General features: G+C 46.9%; 1 protein-coding gene across 2 annotated transcripts; it reads right to left on the bottom strand.

The window, feature by feature from the left end:
- Window positions 1-6,667: 6,667 nt before the first annotated feature.
- On the bottom strand, window positions 6,668-18,599 carry CMPK2 (cytidine/uridine monophosphate kinase 2). Of its 2 annotated transcripts, none has more exons than XR_008995960.1 (5): window positions 17,873-18,599; window positions 16,424-16,538; window positions 15,295-15,496; window positions 9,826-10,171; window positions 6,668-8,336 (listed from the first exon to the last, which is right to left on the bottom strand). XR_008995960.1 is itself a non-coding variant. In XM_036881716.2 (5 exons), the coding sequence occupies exons 1-5, from the start codon at window positions 18,542-18,544 to the stop codon at window positions 8,219-8,221; spliced, it is 1,341 nt and encodes a 446-aa protein (XP_036737611.1). In that variant the 5' UTR covers window positions 18,545-18,576; the 3' UTR covers window positions 6,668-8,218. The 2 variants fall into 2 exon arrangements, 1 of the variants encoding a protein (XP_036737611.1); XM_036881716.2 differs by having other exon boundaries at window positions 9,826-10,059; window positions 17,873-18,576.
- Window positions 18,600-22,209: the final 3,610 nt, after the last annotated feature.

The following is a 22,209-nucleotide window of genomic DNA, read 5'->3' as shown; positions in this document are numbered from 1 at the left end:
TACTATAGCGAACCGCCCAAAGGTACTCTGTAAACGCATAAATCAGTCTCTAATCATGGAACTGAAATTTTTCTCTTAGAAAGACCAAGGAGAACAGCAGAAAAAGCAGGATCTACAATCAGAAAGCAGAGTTCTAGTCTCAACTCCTTATTAACTGGGGACTTTCAGTAAAATTGTGTAAATTCCTGCTGCTTCTGGAAAGTGACGGGAAAGAGGCAAATGGAGATGACTCATAAAAGGACCATTTGAAAATAATAAAGAGCTATGCAAATCCAGGTTTCTGTTGTTTATAGTTTTCTTTATTTACTTGTTTGTGTGTGTATACAGAACCATCACTGGGACTGACTCTGTCACCAGGAGGCATCCTAGCAAGCGGTCAGGGCCTTCACTGGTTTCAGGGAGGAAAGGAGGAAATGAAGTCACATCAAAGTTAAGTAACTTGCCCACAGAGCTACTAAAATCCAAAACCCTGGTCCCAATCCAGGCCTAACAGGCAGGAGACTTGTTCTTCCATTTGACAGACCCAGGGAGCTCCTGATGTACACCAGGCATTGTCCTAGGCTCTGGAGTTGTAGCAATGAGCAAAACAAAGCCCCTGCCTTCGTGGAGGATGCACTAGTGCAGAGGTGCAAACAAACATACATGCATTATACACGTACAGCTGTAGGTATCATTAGAAACTTAGATATGGGCATAGTACCATTGTGTATATGGGTGTGATATGTGTCGGCGTGGACACGGACGTGGACAGAGACATGGTGACGAGTCAGAGCTAAAAGGGAGAGGACGGAAGCATTTCGCAGGGTAATAGGGAAGGCCTCCCTTAGGAGTCATGCTACACAAAGCCTGGAAAACCTAAACACAGCCGTAAGTGAGATGAGGGAAGGGGTCCGTAAGGATCCCCTTGGGTGATGCGCAGAGCAGACGGTAGGGGGCAGAAGAGGGCACACGAAGAGGAGGTTGGTCAGGGTGGTTCCCACAGAGGGAAAGGGGGCGCCGCTGAGCGGCGTGACCGCCGGGCTGAGAGGTGCTCACTCCCTGGTCACGTCGTAAATCACATTAAATTTCCCTAGGGAATCTAAAGGGATGCTTTTTTACAAAAGACTGATTTGTCTAAAGGTTTTGTGGGAACCGATGCGTAGTCTAACTCGTTATATACCAACACTATGCTTTCCCAGGTTGTTGAGACAGCAACAGAATGGCGTATCAGCAACATACCCTGTGTTGAGGTTCTGTTAGAAGTTATAAGGGATTTAAGACTATAAGTGAATTCCATCCATTATGCAATTATGAAGTCATGGCCCTGGAAAAGCCGGGCTCTCAGCCTCTTCCTGCCTGATCTTGTTTTGCAATCAGAGTAACTTACCCAACGTCACTTACCCGCTTAGCTGGGAATGACACCTACCTCTGCTTACAGCCGGAGCCCTTTCATTTATCACTTGTACTTTTGCATGTCAATGAGGAAGACAGTCGTGTTTTTGTTACATGAATGACCACAGTTCTTATACACGTATCACCATATTCCCTAACCCTGTTCCACTTTTGATGTAAGCTCTCTCCAGGGAGAAATGAGCCGGAATATTTGGAGACATGAGGAAAACTCCTTAATGAAAGTACTGATAACAGAAAATGTTGAAAGAAATATTCTTTTATGGCTTCAAACAAGTACACATTTGTTGATGGCTTTCCTTAACTTCAGAATAGAAGACGTGGGTGTATTTTTTTTTTCAATTAAAACTCAGAAATAATCTTTCCCACCTCAAAGATGAACGCGAAATGCGTTAAGGTTTGGAATTGTGCATAGACCAGGTGTAGGAAAAAGTGAAACTGGATCGCTTCCCCAGATGCCTGATTATTTTAAGAGAAATGGAACACACCCTCAAGTATGGCAAAGTAAACACAACCATTAATGTCATACTTGCTAATAAATATTTCTGAGACTTCACAGGAAAGTTTGTGATGTGCTTTCAAAACCGTGGTATTTTAGTGATAGGTCGATAATCACAGGAGCTTGGACCTTGCAGAATTCACAGGCATAGCCTGCAGAAGCAGTGCATTTACATCTAGAGTTTTATGGGGGGGACCGAGGGGTAGATGTGAGGAGGTTTTACAAAAAAGCCTCAGAATGCTCCCTAATGCCAATCTCACATCATCAACCTCACCGGGAAGGAAATATATGCATACATATTTATGTACATAAATATATATATGAAGGTGTATTTAACACACCTCAAATTATGCTAACAATCTATTACATTATAAGGAGCGCTGGAAAAATAATTGCAAAAGTTACTTCTATTCTTGCCATCTGCTACTAACAAATTATATGACCCTGGGCAAGGCAGGTCCTTCTATGGACCTCATTTTCCACAACTATTATAGAAAGAGATTGAGTTCTCTGACCACTAAGGTCTTTCTTTGAATATTTTTCTGACCCCAGGGCTGTATTTAGAATTCTTGAAGCAAGAAATTAGCGACTTGTAAAGACCTGCTACTTTGACCTAGAAACGTTCCGTGTCTTGTCCTTTGTTCTGCCATTAAAGCAGACATTTAAATAAAAATGAAAGGAACTGCTTGTTTTTTCAAGCAGTTTGTGTGTAATGAGGGAAGTGATTATCTCGGCAGAAATGCTTACAATTAGCACTCCTGCTCCCTCTAGTGGAAATGGGATGTATTTGCTCTTAACAAAATTAAGATTTAAATCTTCAAACGAAATAGAAAAAAAGACCTAGCACGACTAAATCATAGGCAGGGATCGAACCAAAGGCAATTTGCCACAAGTTTACCATACAAACATCTTAAAATACTTTACTTGTATAAAAAACTTCAAGATTAACAATGGAAACCTGCAGAGTAGATTTAGACAGATGCACAGTCTTCAAATGAAATGCATGGGTCCAAATTAGATGTTTTGTATTTAATTTATGCCCAGAAGAATTTCAAAATCAGTTCACTGATGAAAATGAGTGGGTGGAAGCATTTGCCTGAATAGGAGGACACTGAGCTAAGTAACAAGCCAGGGTGTTTGGCAAGAAATGTTCATTTCAATCCAATTTAACATGTGTCTACACTTTTTATGTAAGGTTCTTCTGTTTCCATCTCTCTGAAACCGTCCTGACACCCCAGGCAGAGTAACCCACACCTTGGCCTGCCTTAACCATCTTCACCTGCTTCAGGAAGTGAGGCCGTGGGGATGGTGATCTGTGCATGCCCGCCTCCACCTGGACTGTGAACTCCCGAGGGGAGCCTCTTCTGTCTTTAAACTTGTCCTTCCTTACAGCTGGAGGGGGACAGAGGGTGGTGGGACGGGCACACAGTTGCGGGGACTGCGAGCCCACAGGCACTCACATTCATTGTCTAAAAATCACTATGCTCAAAAGTTTATGTGGGTTTGTTTTTTTTTTTGACATCGAATAACGCTCTGCTGGCTGATTTCAGCCTGCTAGCGACTCTAACCACAACCCTTGGGAGAGATGTGAGATTTCCCACAGGAAGGTTGTGATAAGATCTGCACTTTGAGGAGTGAACGGGGCAAATGGAAGAGAGACGGTGAGGTTAGGCGGGAGTCCACAGCAGTGATGCAGAAGAGGAGGGCCTCACGCAACAAGAGCAAAAGCACCCACAGAATCTCAGGCTTCTGCACCGATCACAGCCCCCCACCAAGCACACCAGGACCTGAGGAAAGCATCTTACCTGGAAAATGCAAATGAAACACATAAACAAAAAATCCACCTTAGAGGAAATGGAGGCTTTGCAGCAAGAACTTTAAAGTTATGATTAATAGTGTTAAAAAGATAATATGTCACCCAAGGAGAAAGAAAATATATTATTTATGAGAAGAATATCTAAATGATGAGAGAGGGAGGCAGGGGAGGAAAACGGGAGGAAGGCAGGCAGGCAGGCAGGGAAGAAAAGCTGCGGTTGGAATTTAGAGACCTGACAGCAGAGATGAAAATCTTAAAAGAAGCTTTTGAACACAAAGTTGAAAAAAATCTTACAAAATGTAATAAAGTTTATAAAAAATTAATATGTGAGAGAAAAGGTCAGGAAATTAGAAAACCAGTCCAGTAAGTCCAACATCCGGTTGACAGACGATATAAAAAAAGAGCAAAGAAAACAAGCGGATTCCTCCAGAAAACAAGGGAAGAAAATTTCTAAGAACACAAGTCTCCAGACTGAAAGGACCCCCCAAGGGCTCAGCAAACCAGACGGACCCAGACCCCAGGGAGGGCCGCCCCTGTGCCGTGCAGGCCATTCTGAAACACGGAACCCGGCAGGCAAACAAGAGGCTATTTGCTTCCTAAGGGAGGAAATGAAGCGTGAGATGCTGAGCTTCGTGCTCCCCGATTTCCCTCTCCAGGCTTTGCCCTGCCCTGGACCTGCAAGCACTGGGCAGGGGGGAACATGGAGGGCAGCCACCTCCCTGTCTGCCACCTTGAGCTTCTCTGGACCAACCTGGATCAAGATCACGTCCAAATAAAGCAGGTAGTGCAGAATGGTCATGCAAAGGAGGCCTTGACACCCAGTTTCTTGACTGCTTCAGTTCCCTGACATTTGAGTAAGGCCTGAGAGTTCCCCCAGAGGGGGCCTTAGTGGCCATGGACAGGAAGCTAGTCAGGGGGGCCACTGTGGCTGAGCTGGATGGAAAACAGGAACTCAAGAGATCCGAACACCAGTGAGACACAGCTGAGGCCAAGTTTGTTAAAAAGGGCTGCAAGAAACAAATTTCAGTTGCCTGTGCCCACAGGGCCATCCCCATCCATTTGAAGAGAGGATAATGTGACCATAGACCCATCATCCCTTTACCCACAAGGTTGCCTAACTCTTGGTCCCCCAGCACCCAGAGGGCACCTTGGAGAGAGAAGGGAAGGCCTTTGAAAACTCAGAAATCTGAGACAATGAGCATTTTCTCAGTAGCATGCATTATTTAAAGGTACTGTTAAAAGAACAAATTATATTAAGTTTTAAATCAGATAGGTCTAAGTATTTTTTCCTCTACCAGCCAGTTATGCTGCTCACAAGAAAGAACAAATTATTTATAGGCAATATAAAGGGACAAAATTTCTTCTAGTTGTAGATTGCAACTGTAGGCTGAATGAATTTCAGGAAGATTTTGAAGTGAGAAAAAAAAAAATACTTTCCTGAATAAAAAGCCACCATTTCTCCCCTCCCTGCTGATACAAAGGAAATATCTAAGTACATGAACAAAGCTGAATTTACACAGCCTGAATTTGCTAGTGGATGTATTTGCCAATGTGAAGCATAGCTTAGAGTCTGACTCCTGGGTTCAGAGCTCAAAGAAAAACAACAGCTTGAATACGAAGAAAGCCAGAGGCCAAAACTGCTCTTGCCATCATGTCGCAGCTCTAATCTGCATGGAGCCTCTGCTCTGGATCTGCTAACCTGGTGTGATGATGAAAATGGTTTTAGCTCCACCTTCGCTCTGGGCTGAAATCTACATCACTGGCTCTCACTGAGAGAACAGTATTTCTGGTGCTTTTACACCTTCTTAGGGGCTTTGCATTCCGCTTAGCGTCCCATCAAAAGATTTACCCTGATGTAACTATCCAAGACATATTATACATAAATATACATTATGCATAGCTATATATTCTGATTACTTAAAGCATCATATGCAAATATGATCAAATATTTTATGAGCATCACTGATTATTTCCCTGGTGCATATTCCAAAGAGATCCCAGGGGTTAAACATTCTTAAGATGCTGTGCAATAGCTCCTGGAAGAGAGTAATTTCACAGAGAGAAGGGTCAGCAGAAAAGGAAATCAAAGGCTAGAAAATAAACCAAAGAGCCCAGACTTGTGCCACTGAGAAGGGGCACATTGGGGGATGCAGATGGGGAGGCTCTGCTCATAAGCTGTGTCTGCTTCCCTCCCTTTAGGATGGAACAATGTAGACACTTCCTTCCGTACTGAGTACTTACTGAATTTTTCTAAGTCCAGACAGACGGTGTCTATTCCTCCTGCTGCTTCTCCACCTCTGTGGGGCCACTGTTGTCTCTTGACACTGAGAAGGCTCACTACCACTGCTGGATACGGCAGCCTGAAGGGTTCAGGACACAGGCACCCTCCCCGACACCCCATGCATCCCTTCTGGGTCACACACTCAGAAGTGGTCAGTTGGCCACCCTAGCTGGACAGGACACTTGGAAATGTACGTGAAATCGCCGGCAGCCATGTGTAGAGCCAAATTTCTATTACTGTGGAAGAAAAGGGAGAATAAACACCTGGGGCAATAAAGGTCCATCACAGGAATAGAAACGGAACTCATCTAGTAAGCATACCGAGCCCGGCACGCAACTCGCTGCCGTCGGTCTCTGGGTGGGAGCGGCTGCCTTACCCCCACTCAGCGGACACCGAGGAAGGTGGAAAAGAGCCCAGGTGTACAAAGACTTGTTCCTCCTGGATTAGAAGAAATGCCTTTAATATTTGGCATGAGGAAGGGATTGCACTTTCTTGAAACATTGTTTAGAATGAAACAAAAATGCCCTCCCCTCCCTCTGAAAGCATTTTGACCACAAATTCCACTTGGCCCAAGAGCTCCTGCCTCCCCACTTCCATGACCAAAAATTCCCGACTCTACGAGAGCCGCACGGGAGGAACCCCTCAGGAAAACCAACACGCCCTCGTGACAACAGCACAGATTAGGAAATCACAGCGAGTTTATTCATTTGCAAGGCACACGAAGTGTTCAGTGTCTGTGTTCCTAGGCCGCCAGCACAAGCTTTCCAGAACGTTTAGGTAAGTATCACCAATAATATAATTCCGTATCATATCTTAAAGGTCCCTGATGCTATTTATCAGCTTTAAAAAATATTTTCAACTGAAACCAATTACATATTTATATGTGCAGATATATTACATAAAAATTGCCTACAATTCTTTTGAAGAATAGTATGATAGACTTAATATTAAAGTTCATTATAATATAAGGTTCCAGATGCTAAAACTTGAAAGGCCTTAAATTTAATTATTTGGAGAGAGCATCTTCTTGAGGCTCATGCAATAATTTATAGATCCGTCTGTATGAGAACTAGAATTTTAGGCAATCACCTGTTCAGCCAACTCCTCAAGACAAAGAAAGAATTATCAGTCATTAGGCCAAGTTATTGATGTTAAACGACTCTACCAAGGCTGCAGTTATCCAGTTCCCTCTTTTCTCAGCTATTTTCTTTCTAACCAAACAGATCTCAAAGCTGATTTCGTGTGCAATCAGAAGACATTCAAGGACAAGACAATTTACTAAGAAATCCCATCCCAGGATGCACTGTGCTTACTTAGTTAGATAGATTAAATCTGTGTAATGAAAATATATAAGCACTGCATTTAGCTTTTTGGCTTCAATTGTAATTAGTGACGCATAGCCCCCACCCAGAGGAATCATGATGTAAATATATGAATACACTGCGGGGTTGGCTAAGTTTCATTCATCGACTTCAAGGCAAAACACTCATTATATCCAAAGCCGCGTTTTTAGAGGAAAGGAAAGGAATATAAATAAGCAGCATATAATTCAAAGAAGGTTGGTGTATTTGTACTTAGAGCATCTTGGGTTAACTGTCTCTCTGTTTGACTCTGAAGTGCTAACCGAGAGGACCATCTCAGGGGTTGTAAGTTTCGGACACAAGTCAGATGCCTTCTTTGTAAGCGTTCCCCCCACCCAGAAGACAGCGACAGCCAGGACACCCAGACATGGTCTTTGGAGTGCGTGGCGCTAGGACTGGTGCTGAGCTCCTCACGACGGAGTACAGCCAGGTTGGAAAGATGTCAACTCTGACCATGCCAAAGTCTCATCAGTGAGCCAGGTGTAGGCATGGGACAGGCTGGAGGGGCTTCTGCTGGTTTGGAAGAACTTCAGCCTGCTTCTGCACCCCTCATGCTCTCTGGATGAGCAAACCGTGGAAGGACTGGTAGGGTTGTAGTTAAAAATATATTCCAAGACAATGTTTGTTATGTGGGCAGAAAGCATCACAGGTCTCTGGCTGAAACATGACCAGTCTCAGCTTTGACGGGTCCATCAGCCAGAAGTGAGTACAAAGGTCTAAGTAAAATGGAAATGTCTCAACTCCAATTTTCTGCCACACAGAATTCTTGTGCAGTAGAATTCTGGGAAAACCACATAATCAATTGTGGGCTGAGCTATATCAGCCAACTTCAAATCTAAGAAAACATGTCTCCTGGCCAGGAGTAATTATACTTAATTACAATTATTGTGGATTATGCTCAAAACCGTCTGGAGGACCTCTTCTTTGGAGGGACTGGCATCAGCCACACAGCAGCCAGGGCTCTCCATCCGCCGGTAGGACACTTCCACCCTGGGGACAGGCAGAATGAAAAGAGTTGGCCTACTTTTTAGCACAGCTCTTCATGCAAGTGTTATTTTTCTACCCTAATATAAACAGCTAGAAGGCAGGTCCCATCTGGTTTATCTCACTGCTCCCCTCCCCTCAGCAACTAGTGTTGCCCATAGGGGACATTTCATATGTTTTGCTTAATAAATGAAAAACTAATAACACTGTTTATGAGCTAGCATTTCTTGGGTATCTATCATCTGCCATTACCATTCTGCATGATTCTTCTCATTTCACATTCAGTGACCTCAGCAGGGATTACTTAAACTGTTGTCCCATTTTGCAGAGAAAGTAGCAGAGGTTCAAAGAGATTAATTTGCCCAATGGCAAATTTGTCCACAGTGTGTGCCCTAAAGGATTCCAGACCAGCCAGATTTCATACAAGCCAGAGGTCCTTGGCATATTCATCATTTTCACTTAGGATTCTTCTAAAATGTCACCACTTCAATGGTAGCCAGCCTTGAAGTATATGGAACAACTGATGCCAACGGCCATACAGAAGCAGCCAGCATGCGGTTAGAGGAGGCACCTGGCCAAGATGTCTGGGTCCACAGCTCTGTCTGCATCACCACTTACGAGCCAGGCGAACCCATCAGCCTTCTCCCTCTCTCTGCTTCCGCTGTCTCATCCGCAAACTGAGAACTGAGACAGTGCCTCGCTTGCAAGTTTGTCATGAAGTTTCATTGAATTAACATAGGAAATTACTGGACGTGGTTCCCTGCACACAGCAGAGCTGCTATTTCATTATTTCTGTAATAACAGATTTTTGTTATGATAGCAGCTCTCTCATTGCTTATATATGGCTTGGCTTCTCAAAGCCGTCCTGAGAGCAGACGCACACCAGCCAGGAAGCAGTGAGATGCACCGACTGCCCGGCATCTGTGTCCAGAGCTTTCTAATGACAACGGAAGTACTGCTTAAAATCAGAAAGCTTTTGGTATTAATCCCAGTTTTTTGCCTTAGTAGCTCTGCAAACCTTGCCAATCACTTAATCCTTTGAGCTTCCATTGTATAAACTGTAAAATATGACTAATGTTGCCCTTGCAGGGATCACAGAGCATCAGAAGTAAAAGGCCTGACACAGAAAGTGTCTCAAAGGCAAAAGTCACCATGAGTTCATCAGATGCGTTCTGTGCCCACCATGTCACGACTGGGGAAACTGAGACCCACAAACATGTGTTGTCTAACTCAGGTTCACACTGTTCCTGGCAAGGCCTGGACTAGAAAGGTGGTCTGATCCGCAGTCAGATACCTCAGGGCTTTAAAACAGCAATGCTGCAGGCCTGGCAGCAGCAGCCCATTAAAAAGGAACTGAGCTACTTGGAGGGAATCACCTCTTGCATTTGAAAAATGGGAACAGTGTCAGTTCTTCTGCAGTCCTAAAGTCAGTACTGATCCTGGCTCACCACCCGCACCGGGGACCCCGCCACTCACATGGTGTCAGTTCACCTACTTTTGCCGAAATACGCTGTTGGCCTCCAGCTCAGCCTCCTCTTTGGTCCTCTCCAAGCCCCGGCCCTCAATCCTCTGCCTTCTCTCCTCGGGACTGACGGTGAGCAGCAGCACCAGGTCGGGTTTGAGCAGGTCCCTTGGCCACTGGTATATGGGGTGGTGGGCCGGGGGCAGGTGCTGCAGACCCCCACTCACCTCGGTGGCTATGGCGTAGGTGGCCGTGCTGTGCCAGTACCTGAGGAGGAGAGGAGTGGTGAGCGCTCCGTCGGCAGAAGTCAAGATCGCACTTGAAAATCAGTTGCCGAGGATGTTGAAACCAGGATAGCTTGGCTGAAGAGTTCCTAGTACTGTACAAAATACATAGATAAAACTAAATCTTATTTTAAAAGTATTTATAAATTCAAAAACTAAATCAAAATCAATGCCAGTCAGAATGCAGTGGGCTCTCTGCAGAGCTCCATTGACTCAAATGACACTGCGGTGACGGTGAGGTCACATGCGCCACCTCTCTGGCCTGCAGTCCGCTCTCTCAGTGAAGGCAGGGCTCGCAGGTGGCAGATTTGCAGTCCATTTATATTTAGTGTTGTGTCTTGGCCAAATAAAAATCTACAGGCCCATTTGGTTCTTTTGTTGTTTCAAGGCTGAACCTGTCAATGAAATCACACCGTGGGCGACAACGCCTGGCTAGGAGGCCGCTGTCCTTGCCCCTCTCCAGTCATCTACCTGTTCATCTGTTTTGGCAAAGGAGAAAAATAAACCTAAATACAAGCCCATGGATGTCATCTCTAAGCAAAGTCGACCCCTCCTGACTGGCTGCTTTTAAAACCATTTCGAGGGGAGGAAAGGAAGATCACAAGCGTGAAAGAAATTGAAATCAGCTCCATTTCAAAATGCCCGGTGGCTTTCCACTGCCTGCCAGGAAGTGTCCAGCCAGCATCCTGGGGCACAGAGCACCCTTCAGCGTGCACCCAGGCACAGCCCTTCACCCAGGTCTAGCCACACTTTTCCCTCCAGCTCCAGTGGGGTTCTCAGTCAGCAGGACGCCTCCTCTTCCTGCAGGGCTCCCCTCGGATGAAGCCCCAGAGCAGAACCCGCTGTTTGTGGGCTCCAATGCCCTTCATGCTCCAGGCTACTGAACGTCTCTCACTGTCAGTCAGAGCCTGTCATTGTCACACATTTCTCTTTTGTCTCCTGTTAGATCATTCCTTTGTGTCCCAAACATGAAACCGGAATCTGGTGAGTTGATATGAATAGATATTCTTGGGACATACGAATGAATGAGTTGCAATTATTTGATTAATTGGCAAAGCTGATTATACTCTCGCCCTGTCCAAGTCATACTCCAGTTTTAAGGGACTAAATGCAAAACTCCAAATTCTGCATCAAAGGAACATCACTAACAACAAATATTTATGAAACAATTGTAAACATCCCAATGTAAAGAGGTACCCGTGGCCTCAGTCTTGTCTGTAGTTTCAATGCCTTAAAATCCTAAATTTTTCATCATTTTAGATTCGAGCTACTATTTTCAATGACAAGGACATGGGAGTATCTACAAAATAAATTCACAGTGTTATATGAGCTGGGTTTTACCCTCTGCCCCTACTTGCTTTGTGAGCGAAGCTAAGTCATTTAAGCCAATGTGTAAGCCAACACAGGCTGTCTCCTCCCCCCAGAAATGAACATCGTGCGAGCTTGGTTTTCCTTCCCTAGTTGTTGCCAAAATAGAGAAGTGCTTTAAAGAGTTATCACACTGTCGTTCTAAGACAGTGTCTAATGCTTACTAGACACTGGCGACAACTAAAGCCGCTTCATTACAAGTTATGATAACACAATACAGACAGTACCAAAAAGGACACAGGTAAAAAATCAATTTGGGATTTTTGGTCACCTTTAATACCATCCATTCTTCAAAGCTCTTTTTCACACCCAAAAGCGTGCTCTGAAAACCTCGAGCCCCTGGAGCTGTTGCCCCTTGAATTCTGCCCCGGCACATTGCTCTGCAGCAGCTCCCTGCCTCGGGCCACTTACAAGCGTGTGCTTCCACCTCCTCCGTCAGACGCAGCGCGCCTCCCCAGCCGAATGAATCCACGCAGGGCCCAGCTTCCTTTCTCTTGGCAACCAAACTAGAATTTGCACTGCATTTTACATGTGCTCCATGTTCACTGAATTAAATACTCAGCTATGAATACGGAGGTTATCATCATAATGTAAAAAGCCTTCTTTATTGTAATATCTGTCAGTAAGAATAGATTCTTAAAGGTAATGGGGGTGATTAAGTTGCCAACCTTAACCACAGTCACCATAAAAAATTACAGTCTCCCTCATTTTTGCAGCTAGATGATGGTGTTGTCTAAAATAGATCTCATTAAAATCTTTAAACATGAACAAAACCCACCCAGACAACAAATAACTGCTCTTTTCTTTTCATCTGACAAGGTGATGCAGTATCTCTTTGAAGAACCAAATTGCAGACAATTCACAGACACAAAGAAGAAAAATCATGGGGAGAATGAGGGCCTGCCTTCCATAGCTGAGTTCTCTCATTGACAAGACTGCGGCTCCTTCTAAATAATCATACCCCCTGGCCATCAATTCCAGACTCTTGCCACTGTTTAGTACTCCTCATTCCTGCCATCAGGGAAGCCACATTAGTTCAAATCAAATGCAACTTGCTGACCCATTGTCCATAGCGTATATAGTCATGCTTTATGTATTAACAGCAATTTGCCATTTTCAAAGCCCTTCCACAGGAATCAAGTCCTTGGTTGTTCCTCACCGTTCGCCGTGGGAGGCAGGGAAGGGGTGAAGAGTATCCCCGTTTAACAGATTCGGAAACTGTTTAGTCTTCTCCTTGAAACACAGGAGTCTGCATCCAAAAAGATATCAAATAGGACAGCTTCTGACACTTTAACAACAGAGCAGCAACATGCCAGGGGCAAAGGAGTGCACAATGGAGCACGCTTTCTTACCCTTCTCTATGATTCCTTATAGCCAGCTTTGAAAGAACTGTCTTGCCCACCTACCAACAGCATCGCTTGGATGACAGCGCTGCCTTCTAACTGTTGCCGTTTTCCTCCTGCCCCCTCCTGCCCCACATGCTTTCTTCTCTACATCCACTCAGAATGCTCTTTGTGGAATGTTTCAGGGATACAGAAAACTGCAGAGAAAGGTATGTCAAGAAAGGGGTAGGAGTTCTCTTTCCAAGTACGGCAGACTGTCATTTAGCTGGCCAACCCACTCTCCAGGAGCAAGTGGACAAGCGACTCTAGTGAGACTGGCAGTGCTAAACATGGACTCGGACCCGGTCAAAGGGGACTCGCAAACACCGCTGTGTGGAAGGGCACTGTGACAGGTCCCAACCACTTCCAACAGTGCTCTGCAACACCTGCTGAAGCTGGGCACACATGAGCCCCATATCCCTGCAATTCCATGCCTGAGAATCTACACAGCAGAACTGCAAACATACATGTACCAAAGTTGCGTAAAAGAATGTTCAGAGCTGCAAGGACAGATCTCACCTGTAGCATGAAGGACATGGATGCAAAGGGCACTCGATGGACGTTTGCATGTACAGGCAGGTCAGGAGCAGACAGAACTAACCCCAGGGGAACATCACCCCAGGGAAGAGCAGGTAGGGCCTGGGAGGGGGGAGAGGAGAGTTTATAGGGTGTGGGAAGGCTCCAAGTCTTGATTTGGGTGCAGGCTGTACTTGGATATGGTCACTTCTTGAAATTCCTTGAAATTGACATTTATGACTGATATTTTTTCCTGAATACTAGTCATACTTCAATACAATTGCTTAACTTTCCAAAAATAGGTAAAATTGCAGGGAGAATGAAACAAACATTGCAGTGATGTTAAGGAATAGTCCAATTGCAATGAAGCCCTTCTGTGCTTCTTACCAAATGCATTGCTCTCTCCTTGCAAGAGAACAGCGCTCTCCCCATCCCTTCATCCCTCTGTACTCTGCATTTGGCATTTCTTGCATGTATTTTACTGAACTTATTTCTGCAGCTTGATTTTTTCATCTGAAATTATGATTTTCTAATTAATGCACAGTAATGCATGCACTCATTTATATTGCTGTATAGTGCTCCATTTTACAAATACGCCAGTAATTTATTTATGCTTTCTTCTGTTGATGGGCTTTTGGTTTTTCAATTTTTTCCATATTATGCACACAAAGCTGAAACAAACTCTTCGGTTTCTTCCGCAGGTGGAAGCAATCTTGCAGTTTGCTACATCTTCTCAGGTTGTTCCCAAGGCATGGTGGCCATGTCCCGCCTCCTAGGAGAGCTCCTCTCAGTCCATCTCACCTTCGACTCTGGGCTTTACGACATGGCTCATCGGTTCTCACCAGCCTGATGAGAGCCACACGGGATCTCCTCCTGGCTGCAGTCTCCGTGTTGCTCAGTAGTGCTAAGTGTAAGCCTAGCATGACTCACTTGCCATATATATTGTCCCTTTGTGTAGCACCTTTAAGCTATTTATTTTGCATAGAATTTTAACAGTATAAATCAGTTTACATCACTCTGTTAGCTGAAACCCTCCAATGGCTCCCCAGGAACCCAGAATAAAACCCACAGTCTTCATGGCCCACAGGCCCTGCTGCTCAGTCCTCTGCCTTTCTCTGTTCATTCATCCAGAAAGCATCCTGGCACCTATATGCTTCAGCACACTGGCCTGCTTCTAGTCCTCAAATATGCTAACTTCTTTCTGTGTACAGGCATCGGTCACCAAGCCCTCTCTTTGTGATGCTCTTACTCCTGAGTTTCCATGTGTTGTCTCTTTTTGGTCATTCAGAGCTCAGGTCAATGGTACCTTCCCACACAGGCTTACCTACACCCCATCAAGTGGGATTTAGCACTTTCTACCACATTACCTCAGTTTACCCCACTCACAGTATCTACCCCCTCTGACTTACCTGATATCTTTATGCACTCGATTATTACCTTCTCCTCCAATGGCATGTTTGTTCCATGAAAGCAGGGCAGCATCCAACTCATGTACCACTGGGTCCCCTAAACTGAGGACAGTCATTGGCACACAGTAGATACCCAATAAATGTTTGTTGAGTAAGCCAATGAACAAACGAGCCAGAGAAAGCATCGATTTGTGAAGCAGAGACGTTTGCTCATATCACTAACATGCGGGTGCTCACTCAGTCACTTTGCAAGTCACTTACCTTTTCTAAGGGCCATGTTTCTCATCAGTACATTGGGGAATATCTTTTAATATCCACCTAACCAAGTAATCGTTTCACACATTAGAATATATGTAATGCTCTTAGGAAAACACCAGGCTATGGCTCGAGTAATTAATAAATCACAGACATTATTCCTATTATCATCATACTACAGTTTGACTTAATAAACACAATTGTACACTTACATACACAGGCATACACATGAACACACATGTACACATTAGGGAAAAAATGGCAAATTCAAGGTGCCTTTATACCCACCTGTCTATAATCACAGGAGATGTGGTAGATGCTTTTGCTATTTCAGAAGCCACGATGTAATTGCCCAAGGAGTAAAAAGCCCTTCTAATGATAGTGGGCTCATCATCAAAGATCTCCCTCCACTGGCTGATGCAAGCAGGTGGTGACTTCAGGAGCACTGCCTTGAGCGACTCTGCCACTGACTGGGTCACGGTGGTTTTACCTGCAGGTCACACAGTGTAGTTCATCTTCAGCCTATCAGTCCCTAAAGTCAATACAAACTCGGAAGGAGCATTCTTACAACCTGTACCTCAAAGGAGCTCCTCAACAATAGGATTCTTTATAAAAAGTTGCAGGCCTTTAGGATATTAGGGTTCCTCTGCTTGGAAAAAAACCAAAATGGTCCTCTTGTTTACAAATCACTGGTGAACCCCAGGTCGGGCCTCCAGGCCTGGTTACAAGCCCTGGGCACCTCCTGCCAACACTCCCCAGCCCGCACGTCAGCAGAGGCAGCAACTCCACATGCCCACCCTCCGAGGCTACTGTCGCCCCAGGTCAACCTTTTCCTTAGGGATTTCCTGCTGCCCAGAGGGCCACACTTATGCTTTTGTGCCCCTGGGCTCAGCACGGGCACATCCACTGTGTCCTGGTGGCTGTCCAAAAAGCTGCTCCAAAGGCTTTTTGCCTCCACTTCCTAGTTCTTCTCCATTTTGCTCCTCTGACCTGTCTGTGGCTCCCGGACACCCCACGCCAGTCAAGCCCACACCTGGGCCCACAGGCCACTGCTTCTGTCAGGAGGACCTCACCCCTCCTTCCTCACCTGACCAGCTCCCATGTGGAGGGAACGCACCATGCAGGTGCCGACCCTCCCAGAGCTATCCCTGACCGTGGCCCCGACCCCTCACCCGTGTCCCCAGAGGGAGCGTGCAGTGCCTGCTCGTGTTCACCTGAGCTCCTGGGCTGCGGCTCGGCTCCTCCACCCACCCACCCGTGGCGTTACGCGGACAGTCTTCTCGGGACCCGGCACATCCTAATGGCCCATGTGAGACATCTGAATTGAACTCTGTACAAAGTGGTGCTTGTCAAGATCTGTCTGGTCCAGCAACTGACCAATTAATCTCATTCTAACTAAAAGGTAACATTGTCTTACCTGTGGCATCCAGCCCTTCGATGGCAATAACGGGGAACTCTCCTTTCTGGAGCTGTTCTGGGCACTGGTCGACCAGGTCCAGCACTGCCTGGGCTTCGGGAATGAAGGGTGTGCACTGTAAGACAACGTCTGCATGTCAGCAGGGACGCCACCGGGCTTTAGCAGAAGCAGTATCGAACTGCAGAGAACCGACTTCCCAGTGCGAACAAGGCAGAAGTGGTGTTCGGCACCGTGCCGAAATTCAGGCTTGCAAAGCTGAGAAGGGCCAGATTCCCTTACCTTATACTGGGCGGCTGCAGCTCAAAGACCGGCCACCCCAGAGGAGGAAGGCCAGGGAGGACACACATATGCAGAGCCATGTGACACAGCGACAGTGGAACTAAGGTCCAGCCTGGCACAGCGTGGGCCGTCGGCCGCACTGTGGCTCCAGAGAGCAGTCAGCATCCTGCCCTCTCCTAACCTCTTCGAACCGCTGTGGGGCGGGCAAGAGCACCAAGCCCTCAATTACCCAAGGGCCCGGGTAGGGGCTTCCTGGGAATTCAAAGTTCGTTAACTCTTCCTCTGGCTGCTGCTCGCAGCATCTCACCAAAGGGGCCCTGACATTCATTTGGCGACGCGCTTACCCTGAACAAGACATATTCCAAGTGCTTTCAGAGTGTTAACATGGGTCATAACGCCGTGAGGGTGGCACCATTACTATCCCCGTCTACGGAAAAAGGAAACCGTGGCAAAGAATGTCTAAGAAACTTAGTGAAAGTGACACAGGTTATAAATGCCAGAGTTTGGATTTAGACCCAAGCCTGGGCCCTGCACCCCTAACCACTTCCAGTATTATCCCCAAAGCCTGCACGAAATAAGCAAGTTCCACAGAGCAGCCACAGAAGCCGAGTCTGGACATTGTTGCCCAGCCTGCGGTCACAAAGAACCTTCACTCTCCTTCGCTGCGCATCCTCTGTATCCCGTGTTTTGTTGTTTTAAAACAACACTGGACGCCAGGTACTAGCAAGATCAAAGGAAAAACACAGACTCATGGGCTCTGAGCCACCGGTGCGCAGCCAGTCAGGGGTCAGGCGCTGTTGGGGCTAAGTTTAAGCCCCCAAACTCATGCCCTTTCTCCACCCCAACCTCGCGGAGCCGTGGAACTGCGGCCCGAGCGGCTTCACCTTCCCCACCCCGGCGGCCTCTCCCCGCGCAGGGCCTTCTGCGCGCGTTGACAGCAGGCTCCGCAAGCGTGGCTTCCCACAGCAGGCTGGAAGGCGGGCAGGCAAGAAGGGCGAAAAAGTCAATGGCCAGCCTGGCGCACAGGCGCCTTCACTACCCGCTTTGCGAACGGGAGCAAATCACTACCCTGGTCGGAGAGTCTGGAAGGGCCCGCCCCGCGGAGAGCACAGTCGGGTTCACCTCTCGCCTGGGGGTCCAGCCCCAGTGCTGGGAAGGGCCAGAACTCACCGCCTCCAGCACGGCGCGGGCGGCTGCCCGGTGGGGGAAGACGGCGGAGCTGGGCAGGTCGGGCACCGCCGGGTGCAGGTCGGGCTCGGGGGCGGCCACCACGGGCTCCTGGCCCACCTGCTGCCACCCCGCGCCGTCCCGCAGCTCCCACAGGCGCTGCCACACCTGGCGGTTCTCGTCGCCCACGAACTCGCCCAGGCGCGGGGCCTCCGGGTGCGCGCCCAGCAGCGCGAACAGCGCGCGCCGGGTGTCGGGGCTGTCACTGGGGTCGTGGAGCAGGAAGCCGTTCTGCACGCCGCCCGCCCCGCCGCCGGGCCAGTAGCCGAGCAGCCGGCGCAGCTGGCACCGCTGGAGGGGGTCGCGGCGCAGCTGGCGCAGCAGGCGCTGGTGCAGCCGGGCCGCGCGCACCCGCGCCGCGCAGTCCCCGCCCGGCGGCCCGGGCACGCACACTGAGTAGCTGCGGCCCGGGGGGCCCAGGAGCGTGGCCAGGCCCTGGAGGTCGCTGCGAGCCCCGGGGACGCCGTCGCCGACCGCGAAGTGCGCCACGGTGCAGCCGGGCAACTCCAGGGCGAAGCGGCGCGGCAGCGCCATGGCCCGGGCGCAGGCCCCACGCTGCGAGCCCCAAAGGCGTCCGAGCGGCAGTGGGGCGCGCGGGCGGCGGGCGAAGGCCATAGGCGCTGCCAGGCCCCGCCCCGCCCCTCGGAAACGCCAACCGGGGCGCCGCGGGGAAACGAAAGCTAAGCGGCCGGCGGGCGGGGCCCCGGGTTTGGGGCGCCCTCCCCGCCGTGGGGTGCGGTCCAGCGCTCAGGGCTGCCCTCCACCGCCGAGCCCCAGGCTGGCTCCGCTTGGGAACCCGAGCCGGGCGCGGCCTTCTGCGGGGAGGGCGGGTGGCCCAGGGCTGGTTGGAATAATTCCTCCTCTGTGGCAGATGCGGGGTGTGGGTGGGTGTTGTGTGTCCCAAACATCAAGATTGGCGATGGTTCACAGTTGGGGTCCTGAGACTAGGTGACCACCGTGGCTGGTCATGGCAGGATGTCCCTAACTGTCCAGCACCCCTACTCGAAACCCCAGACCCAGAGACTCAAGCAGGCTTCCCTGACTGGCTGTCTCATACTTTTCCCTGTAGCACACGGCCAGGCAGAAAGCACTTCCAATGAGAGCTCAGACAGCCAGGCCCGGGGACGCTGATCCTCGTCCTTTCCCTGGAACAAACCCTACCTGTGAGCGAAACCTGCTCCTGAGGCCTAGGAGTCCTTTTGGCCAGTCAGCAAACATTAGAGTGGTCTTGAGACTCCTAAAACATATGCGCACACACACCCCCACACACACACCCCAAGACAGGAAACTAAAATTTCAAGGAACAGTACTTATTTTGAAGCACTATTTACATTTCATTTCTTTAAATACACACACACACACACACACACACACACACACACACACTCAATTGCAGCTCTGTAAATTAGTTAAATTACACTCATTAAATGAATTAAATTACAACCAGTACATGAGTTAACAGGAAAGCCAAAGAGTTAAAAATGTTTGCAATACATACAAACAAGAAAGTGCATGGTGTACAATGAAGTCCTAAATCAACAATAAAAATACAAAACCCCACTATAAAAATGGGCTAAGGATGTGAACAGGTGCTTCACAAAACAGAACATCCAAATGGCTAATGAACATAAAAAGGGGCATAACATCATTACTCATGAGGAAACTAGAAACGAAAGCCACAATGAGATACCACTACTCACCCACTGGGACAGCTAAAATTAAACCAGACAAAACAGTGAACAGTGACACTACCAAGTGAAAAAGAAGATGTGGAGCAACTGGAACTTCTGTTACTCTGGCAGGAGTGTGAATTGATCCAGGCACCCTGGGAAGCACTTTGGAGATAATACTAAAGGGGAACATGCATGTAGCTTATGAATCAGTGATTCCACTCCTGGGCATAGACCTCACATAAATTGACCAAAAGCCATGTACAAGATAAATTCATAGTGTAATAGCAAAATATTCCAAATTCTCATCATAACAATGACTGAATGAATTGTGGTATGTTTAGACCATGGACTCCTAGATGGCTGTGGAAAGGAACAAAAACCACTGTGAAACACAACAAAATGGATAATCTACAAATGTAATGTTGAGGGAAAGCATCTGGACAGAGAGGTTACTTGCCATGATCCCATCCATGTGAACTTCAAGAGCAGGCAGACCAAGAGTATGGTTTTAGAAAACAGGGCAGGGTTTTCTTTGAGTCAGAAGAAGGGTTTAGGGCTTGGGGGAGGAAACTGGAAACTTCAGGGTCCTAGTAAAGCTCTGTTTCTTGGTCAAGACGGTCATTACCTACATGCATTCATTCTGACAAAAAGTCATTGTGCTGTAATTTTATGCATTGCGCGCTTTTCTTGATGTTTAATATGCGTCCATGAAAGACCTACCAAAGAAGTAGTAGGATGGTTGGAAGTAACTGAACAACCCCGCAACCAGCTAATGTGCTGCATCCCCTGTTTGGCGTTACTGCGGTGATGGCCCACACCAGAGAGCACCGGAGATGGGCGGTGTTGAGGGGAAATGGCGATGGCACTTGGCTGTTACCCAGTTGTGTCGGGTGCCTTTACAGATGGGCAACTCCTGAGAAAGAGAGGACAAGAAGAGGCTGCCTTGATCTCCCCCTAGCCCACCCCCATCCTGAGCAGTTGGTAAAGGAAATCCCTCCGTGGCCCTTGCAAGCTATAACCTGAATAAGGCTCCACTCCCGAGTCTTCCTCTTAGATGGAGAAAGACAAGGTAGGAAGGACTGAGCATATGTTCAAACAGTACCAAAGTGCCCGCTGGCTTTCATGAGCTCTTTGCTGCAAGAGACTTCAACTTACTTATTTACTTATTTGTATTCAATCCTGATATACAGGAGGCTCTCAATAAACATTTGTTGAAGGAAAGAAGAAAGGAAGGAAAGAGAGAATAGAATGCCTAGATGAGAGAATGAACAAATGAATGAATAAAAGCAACTGGCCTGGATTGAACAGACTTGGGAAGTAATAGTAAAATAAAGGGACCATAATTATTAATTATGGAGCAGTGTTGCAAATGGTGGTTGTTCTGGGTAGTGCTATATTCTGAATGGAAACAAAGATGACTCATTTTACTCAGAAAGGAAACTGAAAGCAAATCCAGTAGAACATCAGGTGTATGCTTAATGATTACTGATTATGCAACAATTGATATGATCCAAGTCCTTGAAATCTTCCTAGCCAAAAATATCTTAAAATCTCATCATGGTTTGGCTCAATTAAGAAATTCTTTTTTTTTGATAGATCACAAGTGTATGAAGAAATGAAAACCGAAGCAGTTTGTATTTCAAATCCAGTATCAGGTGTGGCACAGAGGGGAACCACCCAGGTTTCTGAAGCCAAACATCAAAAGGTTTGAATCCTAGGTCAGCCAATAGGATTTAATTTGGGGTAAATTTCTTTATCTGTCTGATCTTGTTAAAACATCTGGGACATATAGGTAGTAATGTCTAATTCACACAGCTTGTTTTAAGGATTGAATGACATGATGTACATTAAGCATGCAGATAGGTGCTTGGCATGCTGAGTTAGAAATATCTAGCATACATATAACATTGTGTGTCAGGCATGTGCTGAACTTGGCATGCTATTGGCTGACCTCAGAGTCAAGCATTGTGATGTTTGGCTTCAAAAGCCTGGGTGGTTTCCTCTGTGCCACACCTGATATTAGATTTGAAATGCAAACTGATTTGGTTTTCATTTCTTCATACACATGTGATCTAGCAAAAAAGTATTTCTTAGCTGAGCCAAACCATGATGATATTTTAAGATATTTTTGGCTAGGAAGCTTTCATGGACTTGGATCATATCCATCATTGCACAATCATTAATCATTAAGCACACACTGATACTTTGCTGAATTTATTCCAGTTTCCCTTCCAAGTAAAGTGTAAGTCATCTTTGTTTCCATTCAGAATATAACACTACCCAGAACAACAACAGCAAATCCTAACAGAACATTTATAATTGTCCAGGCACAGCTCTAAGTGACTCACAAAAATCAGAACTTTCAGTTTTCCTAAAAATCCCATGAGATTTCCAGTCTTACCATCTTTCAAATAAGGAAATGAAGATCCAGAGAGAGAAAGTGTCTTACCAAAGTCACACAGCTAGTAAGAGATGAGCCAGGTTTGTGGATCCAGAAGCTTAGCCATTAAGACTATTCCAACTTCTTACAAGTCTCATGAAAACATGAGACCACACGCTCAAACACAGTTCAGATTCAAGGGAGCTACAAGACAGAACTTCAGTTCG

Source organism: Manis pentadactyla, chromosome 2, assembly GCF_030020395.1.
Source record: "Manis pentadactyla isolate mManPen7 chromosome 2, mManPen7.hap1, whole genome shotgun sequence".
NCBI classification, from domain to species: domain Eukaryota; kingdom Metazoa; phylum Chordata; class Mammalia; order Pholidota; family Manidae; genus Manis; species Manis pentadactyla.
Note: the sequence above shows the minus strand (reverse complement) of the source record. Positions and strands in the feature narration are given on the sequence as shown.

Coding starts and splice junctions, on each gene's coding strand:
- CMPK2 (XM_036881716.2), bottom strand. CDS start 18,544: ATGGCCTTCGCCCGCCGCCCGCGCGCCCCACTGCCGCTCGGACGCCTT. Junction 16,539..17,872: donor CCCGCGCCGTGCTGGAGGCG/GTGAGTTCTGGC, acceptor GTTGTCTTACAG/TGCACACCCTTCATTCCCGA. Junction 8,337..9,825: donor AACAGCGTATTTCGGCAAAA/GTAGGTGAACTG, acceptor GCCTGTCCCCAG/GGTGGAAGTGTCCTACCGGC.